The sequence below is a fragment of the Anabrus simplex genome, chromosome 1 (assembly GCF_040414725.1).
Source record: "Anabrus simplex isolate iqAnaSimp1 chromosome 1, ASM4041472v1, whole genome shotgun sequence".
Lineage (NCBI taxonomy): Eukaryota > Metazoa > Arthropoda > Insecta > Orthoptera > Tettigoniidae > Anabrus > Anabrus simplex.
This window is the reverse complement of record NC_090265.1, coordinates 883262528-883281708: the sequence shown is the minus strand read 5'-3', so window position 1 is coordinate 883281708 and position 19181 is coordinate 883262528. Positions and strand designations below refer to the sequence as shown.

General features: G+C 38.7%; 1 protein-coding gene across 1 annotated transcript in view; it reads left to right on the top strand.

Annotated features, from left to right (window-relative positions):
* Positions 1–19181, top strand: part of Atg2 (Autophagy-related 2) — a 412975-nt gene that overhangs the window by 332096 nt on the left and 61698 nt on the right. The window contains exons 29-31 of the mRNA XM_067136531.2: positions 6460–6627; positions 11604–11766; positions 14787–15015. Coding sequence (XP_066992632.2) covers positions 6460–6627; positions 11604–11766; positions 14787–15015 — 560 coding nt within the window. The remainder of the gene's footprint in view (positions 1–6459; positions 6628–11603; positions 11767–14786; positions 15016–19181) is intronic.

Genomic DNA, 19181 nt, shown 5'->3' with positions numbered 1-19181 from the left:
GAAACTAAAATTTCTATCTTGAAGGTTCAAAATCATTCCAACCTTGCCCATAAAATCAGCACCTAAAATTATTTGGTGAGATAAATCAGAGGCAACCAAACAATCAGCTTTCCAAGTGAAATCACCAATTCAGATCTTAACCGAAACCGAACCCAGAATCCTTAATCCGCCTCCATTAGCAGCCACACATTGAAGATTAGAAGCCTTAATAGTGGGTAATTTACAACAATTCTTCATCTTCAAATACCAAGCTTCACTGATAAGTGACACCACACTACCCGAATCAATCAACCCCAATGCAGGTTCATTATTAACTTCAAGACAAATGGTAGAAGATTTCGGAACAATATCACTAGAGATACCTAAGATTTGAGGAAAGGGAATCCTATTCTTTCCATGATCTTCAACCAATAAGTTCTTATTCACTGCACTGGGTACACTAATAGGTCATTGTGAATTACCGTTCCTCATTTTAGGGCACTGTCTTTTCATATGAGACTTAGATCCGCAAACATAACAACTAGCGTTTTGATTTGAACTCACGTTACCTCTTTTCCTCACTGAAGGACAATTATTTCTTAGATGATCTCTGGATCCACAAGCGTAACATTTTTTAGATGATAAGGGAGTGACATGATGGTTAGAGATATCATTAGCTCTATAAGAAACACAGGGAGGAGGATACCTAGTGTGCCGAGACTCATCTCCATGGTTTACGTCTTCAGCAAAGGTACATGCTTCCTCAAGTTCTGCAAAATTACTCGGGCACTTAGTCAAGGATAAAAAGGACCGATATTGAGGAGTAATGCCTTTGATTATACGAGCTACCATCTCTTCTTCCTGTACCATGATTTTAAAAACCTCGCAATAAAATTTCAAATCCAAGACATAGGCCAATAGATTTTCATGCAAGTACTGCGTCCTATAACAATGTTTTGGAACTAGACTTTGTAACGCAAGGGACGGAATAAACCTTGCCAAGATTAACTCGTGAAATTCATTTACACTTAAATTGCTGCTAATAGCCTTAGAAATTTCTTTTTTAAGGACACCTTGACAGTTAGGAAATAACACTCTGAAAATCCCCAGAGCATCCATGCTATACACATTAGCCGACTCAGATAATTCTACCAGAAACCGCAGGAATCTGATTGTTTCGTCAATGGAATCTACAGAAAAGACCTTTACATCCTTAAAGAGATCTTTAATAGAGTTTGGGGCCGAACATGACCTAACCAACAAATTCTCTAGCACAGGACTTAGCCCACAGCAATGAGATGAGCACGGATTAGTTACGTTTTGGGGAGAAATATTCTCATTAGCTTGACCAAAGCAATTACTTTCATTATTCTCAATTTCATCACTCAACGACAATTGACCAACCTTTTTGGTACTAATCATTAAATCAAGTTCAACTGAAATGTTGATGACAGAAGTCAACAAGGAAGTACACTGGGATATCAACTCTCCTTCAGGCCCAAGGGAAATTAAATCCTGAACCCTGTTGATAAGGTGATTAGTTCGAGCCTTTAGCCTTCTCAACTGATAGTCAGATGGATTGCATTCTTTAAGCTGATTTAAAAAGACTAACAATTCACTAACTGAAACTGAAAGGTAATTCACTGACTCACCCACTTGGATGTTCATGTCACCTGGTTTTACAGCAGAATCAAGGGAAGCCAGAAGCAAGGCAACGTCACCCTCCATGGAACTGGTTGATACCAAGCCGTGGACTTGCAGTTCGTACTGCAGCTCCCCTTTTCGTAACATTCGCGGCAACAACACAGCACGTGCAGGCATAATGATATGAAACAGAAAACACAGAAGTTACCACCCAACGTAAGTCTGCCTTTCCCTTCACAACCTTGAATTTTTGTCTCAATCTCCTTATTATTCCAGCCAATAGACCATTGTGACTTGGCTAAATTAGCCAATAATTCATAAGAAATATGAAAAGAAAAGGTGATACACCAGGTATCAATTAGTAGTTCAGTAAATTACACGTGCTCAGATACTAAGCACAAATAACGAGAATAACAGAACGTAGTTGCTATGGCAACCACGCAATCTGCTACCAAAAACACTCTCACAACATGAAATACTAAGGTAGAGCGTATAGCACGACCAGGGATTGTACCAAGAAAACCAAAATAATAGGTACCATATCACTTACCGTGCAATCCCAATAGAAGGTCGTCGCAATTTGTAGAAGCAATAAATAAAACAAATTAAATTAGCTAAAGGCTGGAATAATAACTACTGAATAAATTTGAAAGAAAAGAAAACTTTAATTAACAAAATCTTCAAAAGAAAAATAACCGACCTCTCAAACTACAATTGATTTAAAATTTAAATGTTGCAACTGGATCAATTAAAAGGGAAAATTAACTGAAAATTAAACCATCAAGGTCGATGCATTAATTAAAGAGAATCAAATGACAATTAAAATCTATAAATTCACAGTTACACTCTTGAAGATGAAAACTTCTCCAATGACAATCTCGGTCATACCCTACCAACCCATATTACTTCAGTAATCTTCAAGAAATAATCCAAATGAAGGTACATGATCCACAAGGAGGATTAACTAAGAGAACATTACATCAGAGACCGAAACTTAAATCACTTGAATATCACCAAACAGCAACCGGTCCACCACTAGGCGGCAAAATCAAGACCATTACAGCACACGGTTCTAGCCGTCAATCATCAACTCAGATCCTCGGCTGTCACAGGCAACAGGACAACGCCCACGCACGTGTACATTCTATTACATCGGCAGTAACAAAACACAGTCACCATAATTCAAAATGGCTACACCAGTACCGAGTTAACCACAGAAAGGTTTTCATCTTAACAAAATTCCAACATTACCTAACACCCTCGAATAGGTTTGAAAAATTTAGTAATCAAATAATTATTATTATTATTTAAAGGGAAATAAGAAAAATGAATTAGGTTGCACCGATACTACATACATATTTACCATAGTGAGGAGCTCCCCAAATATAAAATCTTGTTTCATGCGCATGAAACCTTAAGTAACAGAACCAAAAGTTAAAATTAATATCATAGTTACCATCGAACCTTGAAACCCCAAACCTAGATTGAATTTTACAAGCTCATAACAAGACCAGTAGGAAAAGTCCTTCACTTTAAATGCTCAAAACAAATGTCCGAAACATCAAATATACCATTTCTCAGATATCATAGCCATAAATTTTCTCCATGTCTTCAAACGTCATTATTAGTAGTTTCTTCGGCGAGATCAACCCAGTTCAGAAGTACATATGTATCTACTTACGAGGTCGGATAGTTAGAAGTGAATAATCTTTTCAAAAGGAACAAACCAAACTTCGAGCCTAACGCTCAGGTGGAAATCCATTAACCCGGATCGAAATTCACCAACATCTTCTTTTCTTGAATAATTAACTTGTCGTTAAACCACAACCAAGAGCTTAGCTTCAGAGCGTCTCTTCAATTCAGTCCCAAGAATTAAAAAAAACAAAAACGCTCAGACATCATTGTCGAGCACGGTGCCTCGCCAGGTAAACTTCACGTTTCGCAGACAGATCGCAGCACACACTAGCCACCTCGTGTTTCTATAACCAAGTCCACCGCAAGATGGCTCCCCATGCGCAAATCCGAGAAGGGACCATGGTATCTCGAACTCTTAATTCGTGGACACGCACACCATAATATTAAACTATATAAATGGAATCCAATATATGTAGTTCTAAGGTAATGGAGTAATACAACTCCATTACACAAACAAAGGTTTTAACAAATTTCTTCCTGGTTTCAATTCCTGTGTGCTTATTTAACAATAGGTTTTGAAACACTCAAATGAAATATCGAAGTTTATTAATACGAGAAATGCACGCGAATGTGTATTAAAACCTGTATGTCGCGACGCGTGTATCGATTGTCAATCTCTCGTTCTCGCATGCTATATTCTTGTTCGTTCACATCAGTTTAGTCAATTCTAGGCACTAGTCGCTAGATTTGGAGTCTTTTTAGTGATTTAGTGACAGAATTTCAAAGATAGCGACTACTGACTTTTCTAGAATTTTTAGGAGCCATTTGGAGACAATTCTGACAAATTTTAATTTATTACTTGATAAAAATAGCATTGCACTTCGCAAAATCGCCCGGGCGTGTGATCCTATATACTAATCTATGCATTTGCTAAATAATGGCTTGCATGACTGATTCTCGCATGTGGAGCATGAGCTCTTACTATTTTCGGAAAGCTTATCAGAGACCGATCATGTCACTCGCATACTTCCTGTGAGGAAGTAGAAAAGTGTAATTTTTAGCCTTGTAGCCTCATATAGCAGCAGTCAGGTTTTAAGACAATAAGTGTTATATATACCATAGTACTCCTGTATTATGCAAGACATGTAGAATAAGTAGTTTTGACCAATTGTGTCTCCTGATTTCTCCTGATTTTCATGTCAAAATCTCCTGATTTTTGGGTTTGTAAAGTTGGCAGGTATGCATATTGATGGCATGTTAAAATATCCCAGCAATTATTATATTACTCTCATAGATCTCATAGTGAGATTCCAGCCATCCAAATACCTCCAAATTGATCTCTAACTTTGAAGAAGGTGGTTCATTGAAAAGAACCCAGTACTATTCATCAGACTTACAAATTACATAAATCATCCTTGCGGTTAATGACAGTTGTGTCTGAACCCTGTGTCTTAAGTATTTTAATAACCCGTTTCTTACCCAGATATAGGTGTAATTTTTCTCTCGACGCACCATCCTTACGTGGGCTAACAGCTTTTTCTTCTCTGGACACTCTTGTTGACGTAGATTATGTTGTCGCCTGGGATACCCTCGTGCCATGTGGAGAGGTTCCTTTTCACCCACTCTCGGTCCATTAGGTGTTCTTTCTCAGTATACTGCACAAATTTCCAATTATTCCTCTCTGGTTTTGATTTGACAACTTCAGAAGGCGATGACAAGCGTCAACCATTTCTTCAGTCACTTGAATGTCTAGAGCCTGTCCAACCTTTTTTAATGTGTCCAAGACACACTCTCTCTGAATATCAGGAATACCATGTATTTCAGTGGTATTTCTCTTACTGTATTGATCTTCATCCCCTACACGACCTTCTAGTTATTTTACTTTTTTTTCCAATGTGATGTTTTCTTGAATCAGGTTTTCGATCTTTTGAAAACTCTGGCTCAGTCCTTTTTGCTGTTTACCGATGAGCTGCAAAGTATCGTCCAGTTTTTTATGACATACCGGTATTTTGAGGTAGTTCCCTATGTCGATCTCTCTTTCATTCTTCTCACTACTTCCAGCGAGTTCTTTCAGCACAGAAAATATATTGCCTAATGTTGGGCCACTGTCATTTCCCAAGTCTGATTTATGCACACTCCGATTCATCCTGTGATTGTATTCACGACTTACGCACTTTTCACATGACCACCCAGTGAACCTATTAAAATTGCAATATACTTCATGTGAAACCACTGTACTTTAACAGCCCAGCCAAGATCTCCCTTGCATCCTTCACAGGCACTCATTCTTGTGTTGAATCCTTTCTCCGTTGATAACGAATGTATTGGTATTAATTTATTTCCTGCGGTTTTCCCTTATATTATCCAAAGAGATATCACCAGCTATATAGCCTCACCACAAAACACAGTCGGAAGTCCCAATTACACACTTTGAAATACACAATTTAACAGAGAGCTGTACTTGCCTGTCAGTCACTCAGCCTTTAACGTATGATTAAAAACGTACTTCCACATCAGGGCTGATTATCAAACTAATTTTGTCCTTTAAAACAACAATCAATTAATCAGTACTAGGTAGGCTACACAGTACTAGCGATCCAAATATCCCAATCCTTCATATGAGGTTGAGCAACAACAATAACAACAATAATTTCTTTTCGTAGGGGTTTTCTGAGACGAGCAGCGCTATTCTTATATTAGCTGACTACCTCTCTTCGTCACTGCTGCCAACAGGCAAAGTCAGGCTTGGAGCCTCATTCCAAGCCCCTCTAGCTACAGTAGATGTACATTACTTTGCACTGCCACCTGAAGAGTTACTGAAAATCTAAAAACATTGAATTTTTATATTTTTGAATTTAAAGATAGACCAAAATGTTATGAATATAATTTGCTTATAGTGGCCTAATATACCACCAGTTTAATGGACTTTATTTATTTCAGTTACACTCTGTATAATCTTGGAAGGATTGTATAAATGATATATGCCTCTTACACCTCAAACCTTATTATTACATAAAACTACAGGCTTTCAAGGGAAGAAATCAACATTTGTATGTTAATTCATGCAAATACCAGTGACTTACAACTCTTCTTGGCTAAGTTATAGTTTAATTTTTAAAACTCATTTGAGATTATTTGGTTCCATTATTACTTGTCTTGCTTTCCTTCCACAAAACTAATATTGGAATTAAAATTCTTCAGGTTCGCTTTCAACATGAGGTTTATCCTGAGAACACAGCACAAGCATCCCGCCAAGTTTTACTAATAAGTGAACTGGAAGTGAGAGACCGACTTGCATCATCGCAAATAAATAAGTTCTTGTATCAGTACTCAAGTGAGGCTCGACCAAAGCAGTCCCATGCAAACATGGTAAGTGTTTAATTTCTTGAGGTAGTTTCACCACCACCGCCACCACCACCACCACCACCACCACCACCACCACGGGAGTCCTGTATTCGATTCCCGGCCAGAACGGGAATATTAACCTTAATTGGTTAAATCCAGTGACTTGGGGGGGGGGGTGTCTCTCTCTCTCTCTCTCTCTGAGAGAGAGTGGGGGGAGAAAAAAAAGCCTGGCACAAGTAAGTGGAAGCAATACCAACACTCAACTAAGGGCTCCATAGTCGCCAACCCATGCCCCGAAGTTCAGAGCCTCTGGGGTCCCTATTAGTTGCCTCTTACCTCATACAACAAGCAGGGGATACCATGGGTGTTGTTCTACCACCCCCACACAGAGGGGGAGGTAGGGCCCCATCCTCACAGACATGCAGATCGCTTATACGGCGTCAAGTCAAAAGACCTGCATCAGGCCTCTTTGGAGGCCACACATCATCGTTGTCATCATCAAATACATTGCAGTTGGGAGCTATTTCGGTGACAGTATCTGCTTTCAATTGTATAGCAGCAAAATTAATTTGAAAAATAACTTACATAACAGTAAAATAATTCTAAACAAAAAATATGTTTAAAAAAATTGACAAGAAATTATATCAAGAAATAAGTTGATAATGAAAAAATAAAACATAAAAAATACTTACACAAAAATTACTTTAAAGTAGTGGAACTAATAATAACAACAATCACATGGAACATCACACAAAATTGAAGTAACTTAAAGCATTCCCTTACAGGTGATGCAGTTACCCTAGAATTCATACAAAATTTATATTTTATAACTTAAAAGATATTCCATTATCAGTTACATTATGTTACATTCTCTGTACAGAATCCTAAGTGAATAAAGGTAATACAGTAATAGTAATATGAAAGACATGCTCTTTCTGTTTCAGTAAAGCAGGTCTGCCCCTCCCAGAACCTCTATTTGATGCATTTTGTTATTGCTGTTGTTTCATTTGAATAATATAAAGGCTTATCTCTAAAATCCCATAATTTTACTTCACTATTGAAAGATCATGATATATACGCTGAATTTTTTCTGGGCATGAGTATTACCTTTGTAGTGGAAGGGAATAATATTAAAGTAGAATCCAAACTTGTGTTACTAGGTTTTACAGTTTCAAATAATCCAAGAGACTGGTAGAAATATGAGGGTTGGGGCATGAGTGTCATGGCACTTATTTTTGTCCTCACATTTGCTCTGTGCTACCATACAATGGTCATATGTCCTGGAAGGCATGACATTCTTAGTACTTGAGCACAGCACGACATGGCAGTGCATTGGAGATGTACCATACTCCAGGATGATGGGACTTCAGTAGTGAATCAGGCTCTGAGCGGACTGGATGCGACGGGGCAAGAACAGCATGTGTTCATCAAATCGCCTGTTTGCCAGGGTTACAATGCCAAAGAATGTTGTAGAGAGTTGTAGAAGCTGTGGGAAATAATGCCCTTGCGTACATAACCATTGCGAGATGGGCAGCAGCTATTCAGTACGGACGTGGAACAAGGAGCGACGTGAAACAGTCCGGAAGACCCATTAGTGTCCAGACTGATGTGTCATGTGTAGTTATTACCCAGTGCATGGAAATGGACAGAAGATGGACACTACTGGAGTTACAAGCCGAAACAGGCATTGAAAAACGAACCATCCACAGAATATTACAGGTAGATCTTAATCTGCGTAAAATGGCATCACGATAGGTGCCACTTGCATTCACTGACATGCAAAAGTGGACACAGTATGCCATATGCTCTGACCACTTGATATGCTACCAGCAGGAAGGTGAGCAATTGCTATAGAGAATGGTGACTGTGGATCAATTTTGGGCCAGGGTATATGAACCAGAGCTCAAACGCCAGTGTGCTGAATGGCAATATGCAGGTTCACTACCACAAAGACAGAAATTCCGGCAAAACCCTTCCCCCGTGAAGCTGATGGTTATTGTGACTTAAAACATCAGAGGCATGATTGCATGTCACTTTGTTCCACATGGCACAGTGGTGACAGCAACGTAGTACAGAACCTTCCTGCAGAGACAGTTACATCGGGTCCTTAGGGACAAATGCCCAGGATTTCTCAACAAGATCATATTTCTCCAAGGTAATGCCAGACCACATGCAGCATAGGCTGTATGGAGGCAACTTCAAACTTCAGCACTAGGGGTGGAAAATACTGGAACACCAATCATACTCACCAAACCGTTCTGCGTGTTATTTTGACCTCATTCCCAAAGTGAAAGAACCATTGTTTGGGATACTAGAGGACATTGTCAACGCTGTGAAACATGAGATTACAAAATTCATGTATGCTGAAGTGACTGGTATCGACATCTCCCGCATCATTGGCAGTGTGTTGGGGGGAATCTAGGAAACTACTATCAGTGTTTAGCGTAAAGATGACTTTACATTCGGTAAACATTATGTAACACAAGGATTTCATGGCTTACAGTTTCCTTATTTTATATCCTACACCTGTTAAACCTTCATGCATAATTTATACATTGCACAGCACCTTATGCTCCCCACTCCCATCTGAATATTTCCTTTTGTCTAGTATATCTCACATTTGTGCGATAAAAAAGTAGTTGCAATGACTTAATGCTCCAACCATCATATTTCAGTTCCTAACATCAAGAAATATTTCATTTCCTTACATAGTTACGGGTGGCTGACATAATGAACAAGATCTTACAGAAGTTCCTCTTCCTTTAGAGAGTGTAATCCAGATCGGTTTACTTCTCACTCGTTCATGTTCTCTTCGGATGTATGGACTGTATGTGGGTATTGTACACCAAAATACTGTTAGACCGAAAAATCTCAACTGAAAAATATACTTGGCATATACTTGGCATACTCTTCTGCATACCACCCTTTGACCAGTGGATATGAATATAAAAATTATAGGCTATTGATGATCCTTTGCAGATATATATTAGCAGTTTGTACAAATTGCTACTTGTACTGATATCTAAACTGCATAGAAGCATTTTGTATATCTTCTAACATTAATATCTTCAAAGTTATATTTTTGGGATCATTTTTACACACTATAGTTTCCAAAATGTACAAAGGCAGATCAAATATAAATGGGAATTTGAATGTTGTAATGTAATTCAATAATATTGCATATTATAGTATTGAAAAAGGGGCTGCCTGGCCGAGGCGGTATAGGCGTGCTCGGTTCGCCCGGAAGGACGTGGGTTCGAATCCCTGTCATGAAGTTGTAAAATTTAAGAAACGAGATTTCCACTTCCGGAGGTGCATATGGCTCTGAGGTTCACTCAGCCTACACCAAAAATGAGTACCAGGTTAATTCCTGGGGGAAAAGGCGGCTGGGCGTAGAGCTAACCACTCTTCCCCATCACGTGCCGAGGTTAACAATGGTGGAAGCCTTTACCTTCCACTTCTCCAAGGGCCTTCATGGCCTGTACGGAGGTGACTTTGCTTTGCTTTGCTTTCTATAGTATTGACAAAGGTGGACCATTACGACATTAATTTAATAATTATTATTGTATCGCTGCTGTTAGTAATAATTCTAAGGCGGAGCTTTGCTAGGATGTTAGTGGAGGGTGTCTGGAGAAGGGTTTTGCAAGTGCGAACGACGGTGGAGAGCTGGGCTGCTTCAGTGCGCCATGAGTGAGCAAGAGTTGCACACGTCTGTTGCACAACTCATCATTATCAAATTTCTCGCAAAAGAGGGCACCAAATATTCCGAAATTTTGAGATGGTTCCGTGCACAGTTTGGAGAAGAAACACTTTCACAGACTCGAGTGTATGAGTGGGATAAAAAATTTGTGGCAGGAAGAAAAGCTATGGAAAATAAACGTCACGAAAGGAGACCGCGGACAAACATCACTGCAGACAACATTGTTGCCATTTGTGACATTATTGGTAAAGATCAGCGAATAAAAATTTTTGCAAATTGTTTTAGCCGTAGGAATAAGTTACGGGAGTGTTGAAACCGTCATCCAAGATGAATTCCATTTCAGAAAATTGTTTGCCAGGTGGGTTCCTCATCTGCTCAATTTGGAACAGAAAACCTAATGCAAGGAATTATGTCAGAGACTCCTGCGTCGCTTCAAGGAGGAAGGAGATTTCTTGCATCGTTTAGTGACTTGTGATTAAACTTGGGTGCATCATTACACCCTAGAGTCAAAGCAAGCAAGCATGGAGCAGAGGCAAAGAGACGAAGCAGGTCCAGTCAAGGCCAAAACACGCCCATCTGCTGGAAAGGTGCTTGCATCCGTTTTCTTGGACTCCGCGAGCGTTTTGCTGGTGGATTTTCTTCACGAACAAAGGACAATTAATGCAGCCTATTACTGTTGCCTTTTTGATGAAGCAAAAACTGCGTATCGCAACAGGCGATGCTGGTAACCGATCCAAAACTTCATTCTTCTCCATGACAATGCAAGGCTGCATACTATCGCTTTAACGCAGGAAAAACTGGAGGAAATTCACTGGACACCTCTGGAGGAAATTCACTGGACACCTCTGGAACACCTCCGTACAGTCCAGATGTATCTCCCTGTGACTACCATTTGTTTTGATCACTCAAACAATACCTAGGAGGACAGCAGTTCGATGATGATGCAAGAGTAGAAGAGTTTCTGCGCAACTCACTCAGCACACGTTCCTCTTCTTTCTGTCAGGGCGGCATCAAAAACTTACCAGTTCTATGGAGAAAATGTTATCGAAGGCAGGACACTATGTAGAAAAGTGATATCTATGTGTGTGTTTTTTTTGTTTGTTTTTGATGCAGTAAATTTTAAAAAATAATTCCCATTTATATTTGATCCACTTTCATGCATCAACTGCAATAAATTGCAATTAGAATGGAAAAAGTTGACTTAATCTTTAATGACTTCACTAATTAAGCAATTTACTTCTAAAAGATATCATTTATATTCAGATTTCAGCATTGTAAACTTATTTTATGTTTGTTCCAGGTTGTGATAAAAGCTGTTCACATACGCCCTGATTTAAAGCTCAAAGTTCAGGAGTGCTCTCTGAAAGTGTCGCTGTTGCCACTAAGATTGAACATTGACCAAGATTCACTTCTCTTTCTATTCAATTTTTTTACTGAGATATCAGGGGGAAAGAAGATTGTTGGTGAGTTCCTGAGAATGACTTGTTACATCACAGTTACACTCTTTAAGTCTGTTTCTGTACAATCATCTTCCTGTATACCTGAAGTGTATAAACTAGAAGAAAGTATTATGGAAAAAAGAAATTCAAATTAAATGGAAATTTGCTGGATTGCTCTCATGTTCCTCTACTTTTCAGTTACTCAGACAAAACCTGCAAACATGTTACCGAAGAGCTGAGTGAACTTAAAAAATTTTTAATGCTCTGGTTAGAATAATCCACTTGGATATGTAATAATTCATTTTCTTTGGGTGTACATTATGACCTTTTGCAAGACTTTTTATGTCTAAATCTTGCATTATATTACTAATTAGCTGTATTACCCATTGCAAATGGGTTATTGAGAAACCTGCAACCATAGCAGGAGAAATTAATTAGAACCACTCCATTTACATAAATGCCTTTGTCTTATATGCCCAAGCGGTAATTTAGGAATAAAACAGTAAAATCTAAATTCATGAATATCTCCATTATTGTAGCTCAAATGGTAAATATATCTTGGATTTAAAATATTGAAAATTGACTATTATGTAAGTTTAGCTAATACATGTTTTAAATAGAACCAATGTCTGGAGATATTTGAACTTTAGTGAAAAATAATTTTCATTACCATTATTTTTCTTTATACAGTAAAAATGTAGGAACATAAAAGATCGGGAATAACATTTGCACAGCTTGTTTTATGTACAGTGTTTCAATACAACCAGGATTAACAGAGAAGTTTGGCATTTTCTGTTTTAGTCCCCTTAATATTGTTATGCCACTGTTTACAGATCAAAGCTAAAAATTCCAAGTTTTGAAAAATTCTCTTCTTTTCCTGTGATGTTGTAACAAACGAACATACAAACAAACAAACAAGTAGGCAAAATTGAACCGAACCTATTTTGGAATTTTGCATACCTAATCCAAGACAAAAATTATATTTTTATGAAAGCCTCTTCACCTGGTTTCATCATTAGACTTTCTTTATTCACCATTGTACCATCTTTTCCTTGTTTGGATATATACCATATTTATTCTATTATAAACCAACATTGATTGTAAGCTGAGCCCCTGAAATCAAAAATGAAAATTAGTAAAAATATGATTATGATGACGAAGAAGAAGAAGATGATGATGATGATGATGATGCTTGTTGTTTAAAGGGGAGGTCATCGGCCCCTGGTAAAAATAAAAATAATTGAAATTTATTAATGAAATACAAAGCATCAGGAATACATATATTTTTTTACAAGTTGCTGTGTGTCACACCGACACAGATAGGTCTTATGGCGACGATGGGATGGGAAGGGGCTAGGAGTTGGAATGAAGTGGCCATGGCCTTAATTAAGGTACAGCCTGGTGTGAAATGGGAAACCAAGGAATAAATTTTCCAATTTAATTGTTTAGTAAGTCATCACCAACATATGATTCAGATTCATCATCATTTGTCTCTTTATCACTGTCTTCGTATGGAGCATTGTCTTTTTTGCTGTCAAGCACATTCAAGGTCAAACACTTTTTAAACATAAGACCGGCGATTTCTCTCGAAATAATCTTCCCTACATCATCCACTTGGACACTTGCGATAGACTAGCCTGCTTCATACGTCTCGTTCGTCTCGTAGGCATCAGCAGTCTATCCTCCTTAGTGAGTCAGTCTATGTAATTTCTTTCAAGTTGTTCTTGAACAGCTTGTTGATGCACATACCAGGGGATTGAAGAATTGAAGTCATCCTGCCTGGAATGACAACCAAGTCAGTTTTACTCTCCTTTAACTGTCTGTTTACCACCTCTGGTGTATGGCCTGAATAAGAATCCAAGACGAGAAAACTAGAAAAACCCAACAAAGCACTAGGACAATGTAGTATCTCTCCCACCACTCAAGCCCATTCCATCACGATGTCGTCGTTTAACCACCCACTTTCAGTGGTATGAACAATGACACTTTTTGGAAATGTAATGAACCGACTGACCCGACCCGACCCGACCCGACCAAAATTTGCACTTCATAAAATTCACATTTTCGTCTACCTATCATATTCAACAATGGATTCAATATTTGCAGAAAACGTAATGTAATATTTTTACCAATATTGCCTATACAAATTCAAGCATGGTTGCTAATTGTCAAAGAATTCTGCTAAATGAATATGCTTTGTTAAGTAAAGAAATGTATTTTTCTTTTTTGTGAATACTTAAAATATCTGCTAACTCCAAACATTAGCAATGTAAAATTTGCATTTCTTCATTAAAAAAACTAATTAAAATCCGCTACAGCACTGCCTTTGCAACAATGAGTCTTCATGATGGTGAAAACTTACTTGTCTGGCAATATTTTTCAGAACGTAACCATCTTGTGTCGATAAAAGGTGCCTTCTACTTTACCAGCCATGTTAGCGATACTGATTCTAAGCTGAGGGGCACTTTTTAAACCAAGAAAAGAGTAAAAAATGTTCAGCTTAAACAGGTACAATTGTGTTGCAGTGTCATTGGATATCTGTAACTAATAATAGTGGTCATACTTATATTTTGACCTGGCGAGTGGCTGTGCGGTGCATATGGCCCTGAGGTTCACTCAGCCTACACCAAAAATGAGTACCAGGTTAATTCCTGGGGGCAAAGGCGGCCGGGCGTAGAGCTAACCACTCTACCCCATCACGTACCAAGGTTAACAATGGTGGAAGCCTTTACCTTCCACTCCTCCAAGAGCCTTTATGGCCTGTACGGAGGTGACTTTGTTTTGCTTTTTGAGCGGCTGTGCGGTTTGGGTCACATAGCTGTCAGCTTGCATTCAGGAGATAGTGGGTTCGAACCTCTCTGTTGGCAGCTCTGAAGATAGTTTTCTGTAGTTTCTTATATTCACACCAGGCAAATGCCAGGACTGTTCCTTAATGAAGACCATGGACACTTGCATTCTACTCCTAGCTTATCCCATCCCATTGTCGCCATAAAAGCTATCTGTGTTAGTGTAAATAAACATATATTTTGATGTGTTATTTGTAGATGATGGCTCTTCACAGAGTCCTTCTGCAAGACACAGCACACCAACTCACCAAGCTCCTGTCATGACAGTAAACGTTGGTGGTCATCACAGTGTACCTGTTGCTGAACCACAAACACTTCTCATCATGTTAGAAGAAGATCTCTTGCAACAGGCGACAAAGAAGAATCCTGTATCTTCCACTGATGGATTAGACAACGCACCACCACCACCACCACCCATCTTTTTCAGGTAATAATGTACTGCATTTGATTGATAGTTACTTATCTTAATTAGAAATTATTGATAATTATATCATTTTCATATGTGTGAATTAAATGCGATCCGAGGTTTGTTTTGTAGTTGAAAGCAATCGATATAACCCTTCAGTTGACTTGCTAAGCCTAACACTGCTGGGAATTTTCTGTCAGGGGTATTCTCCCTTAGCCTTTGGCAGTCCCGTACCTCACTGCAAGGCAGCAGCTGATGAATTTATGTGTCATTTCCTACACAAGGGTCTCATCAAACCTTCTAGGGGAAAACTCCTCCACCCGTAGCTGTTGGTCTTCCCCTAGTTTGTCGGGTTTGGTATCGGCCGCCCAACTCTCGGCCAGACAGTCGCAGGTAGTACCGTCTACGTTCGCATACGGTAGCAGGATCTCTCCTGACCTGAGAGGACATTGATGTCATCAGTGAGGTAATATATGTAAATGAAAGAATTATTAAGTTGAACATCTCTCTTAACAAGAGTGTGCTGACAGTAGTCCAGGTGTATGCCCCACAGACTGGCTGTAACGAAGAGGAAAACGAACAATTCCGAACTGATTTAGAAGAAGCTATAGAAAGAGAGGAAAATATCATAGTAATGGGAGATCTAATGCTCAAGTTGGATCAGACAGGCTTGGATATGAAAATGTACTAGGTCCACATGGTTATGGAGACAGGAACCCAGAAGGAGAAAGTCTTCTAGATCTATATGTAAGGAATGGCTTGAGAATAAACAACAGTTGGTTTCAACTAACAAGATACAGTTGGAATGGAGATACTAAAACTCTGATAGATTATTTTATATCAGACAATGAAGCAGGAAAGACCATATGTGATGTCAGAGTTATACCAAGTGAAAGCCTTGACAGTGACCACAGACTTTCTCCTCGCAACAATAAAGTACATTAAAATTTACAGACCTCAGAAATACAGGAAACCAAAAATAAAGACATGGGAGCTAAAGAAGGCAGAGAAACAAGTTGAATACACAAAAAAAAGTGACCAATAAATTACCATCAGATGCATTACAAGAAAGCAACATCGAGTGGACTAGATTGAAAGAAAGCATTGTCGGAGCTGCAGTAGAAATTTGTGGTAAAACTAATAGCAAAATGAAGGCAAAAGAAACTCCTTGGTGGAACGATCAGGTGAAGATTGCTGTGAAAACGAAAAATGAAACCAGGAAAGCCAGAGACAAAGAAATGCAAAAAGGAAGTCAAAGGAATGAATCTAGAGTAAACGAACTGCAGCAGAAATACAGAGATCAGAAGCTACAAGTAAAGAAAATTGTGGCCGAAGAAAAACAGAAAGCTTGGACTGATTTCACAGATAAACTAGAGCAAGACAGCAAAGCTAATTCTAAACTACTTTACCGAACAATACGAAATATAAGAAGAGACAATGAATACATAACAGCAATAGAGGAACCAGATGGTAACATAGTTAGGGAAGAGACAGAAATAAGGAAGATCGTGAAATCCTATTTTGATAATTTATACAACTGTACTGGGAAAGACTCCAATGATGTAACCACGCAGGTCAGTTTAAGCTGCAATGATGAGCCTGACCAAGAGAGCCCGCCAACATGGAAGGAAATAGAGACTGCCCTTAATAGTATGCCCAAAGAAAGATCAACAGGATTTGATGAAGTCAGTGCAGATATGATCAAAGCAACTGGTGCAATAGGAATACAGTGGCTTCATAGAGTAATTAATGCAATATGGAAGGATAGGAAAGTCCCAGATGATTGGAAAAAGGGAATAATAATACCTCTCTTCAAAAAAGGAAGCTGGAAGAAATGTAGCAATTATAGAGGGATCACTTTATTGTCTCATGGTTTGAAAATATTTGAGAAAATACTTGGGAAAAGGCTAAGGAAAATAATAGAACCACAACTACAGGAAGAACAATATGGATTCAGAGAACACCGATCAACTACCGATCTCATATTTACACTTAGAATACTGTTAGAAAAGCATTGGGAGAAGGGCAAAGACTTAACACTAGTGTTTTTGGATCTTGAAAAAGCATTTGATAGTGTTCCAACGAAGACTATATGGGAATGCTTAAGAAAGAAAAATGTACTCCAAGGTCTTATCCAGAAAGTTACAATGCTTTACGAAGACTGCTGCAGTTGCGTACAGATAGGATACGGTAATTCTGATTTGTTCCAAACCACTAAAGGATTGCAACAAGGCAGTACCCTTGCACCCTTATTTTTTATCACTGTGCCAACGGCCGTAGCCGTGTTGAAACACCGGATCCCGTGAGATCTCCGAAGTTAAGCAACATTGGGCGTGGTCAGGAGTTGGATGGGTTGCCACGCGCTGTTGGTGGGGGGTAAGGGAATGTAGGAGCGGAAAGGAACTGGCCACCCTACCGCACGTAAACTCTGGCTCAGGAACACCTCTGCGGAGGTTCGGGCCTGCCTTCCGCCAGAATAACCCTTACCTTACCTTTTATCACTGTCATGGATGAAGTCATGAAAGAAATTAAGCAGAACAACAATATGGATATCAATGCATTTGCATTTGCAGATGATGTAGTAATTTGGGGAAATACAGAGAAGAAAGTCCAAGAGAGGCTGAACACCTGGAATGAACATTTGAAAGCAAGCGGATTAACAATAAATAAATAAATCGAAAACTGTTACTGTTCAGTAACACAAGTTACTGAATACCTTATCAAGCATTCCCTCCTCAATCCCTTCCAATCCGGCTTCAGGAAAGGACATAGCACTGCGACAGCTTTACTACGAGTGACAGACGATATTAGACGTGCAATGGACCAACGGGACGTGACTGTACTTGACATTATTAGACCTCAGTAGTGCCTTTGACACTGTCAACCCTGTTACTACTGCACAAACTTCGAGAACTAAATTTTAATAGTGTGTCGCTTCGGTTCTTTTCCTCTTACCTTGAAAATTGCTGGCAACCTTTGACAGTGGGAAATGTGACTTCAGGGTGGCAAAGTAAGACCCTCGGTGTCCCTCAGGGGTCGGTCCTGGGACCACTGTTATTTATCATCCAAATTAATGATATATCGAAAGCTCTTAAATTCTGCAAAGTGCAAGTGTACGCAGATGATGTACAAATTTACTGTCATTCAAAACCGAGTGATATTGATACTGCAATTACTAAAATAAATTCCGACCTAAAACATCTTAGTGACTATGCAAATGAAAACAGTTTACTAATAAACCCGAATAAAACTCAAGTTATTATTATTGGTACCAGTAAAAACCTATATTCCCTTAAGCAACGGGACATCTCTCCAATAATTTTAAACAATAAAATCATACCCTACTCTACTTCAGTGACTAACTTCGGAATTATTATGACTGAGACCCTAAATTGGACTCAACAGGTGATAAGCACATGTAATAAAGTACACAAATGCTTATATCCTCTGAAGCGATTCTGCAATGCATTCTCGGTTCGACTTAAAGTACAACTAATTCACTCTCTTATACTACCTATACTTGACTATTGTGACACTGTGTTGACTGAAATTACCTGCGACAGTAACAAGAAACTCGACCGGAGCCTCAATAGCTGCGTAAGATATATATTTAATCTGCGATATGATGCTCACATATCACCATATTATAAGGAATTGTCGTGGCTTCGAGTGCACCAGCGCCGTGAATTTCACATGTGATCACTTCTGCACAAAATACTTTCCACTAATACTCCCAACTATCTTTCTTCACCTTTTTCTTACCTCTCTTCATATCATGACCACAATACGAAATCTGGCTCCTCTCTTACCATACCTGTAGACCGCACTGCTGCTTACAACCACTCCTTTATAATCTCTGCGTCCAGGGCATGGAATTTGCTACCTGCGAACATTAGGGACAATCCCTCTCATCGCAAGTTTAAAGTGGCGTGCCGCGAGTATTTGTTGAGTAGATCCTGCTGACTTGCTGTATAATTGTTGAGTGAATGAAAGAATGAATGGGATGAATGAACGGATTATTGCAGTGTATTTTACTTTGTTTATTTTAAAATTAAGGATTCTTTTGTTGTCATTTTAAATATTATTACTATTGTTTTTGCTATTAATATTATTTGTTTTATTTGTATTTGTAAGTACTGTATAAATTATGTACATGTATACTCGTCTAGTGGTTAAGTGTAAGAGTG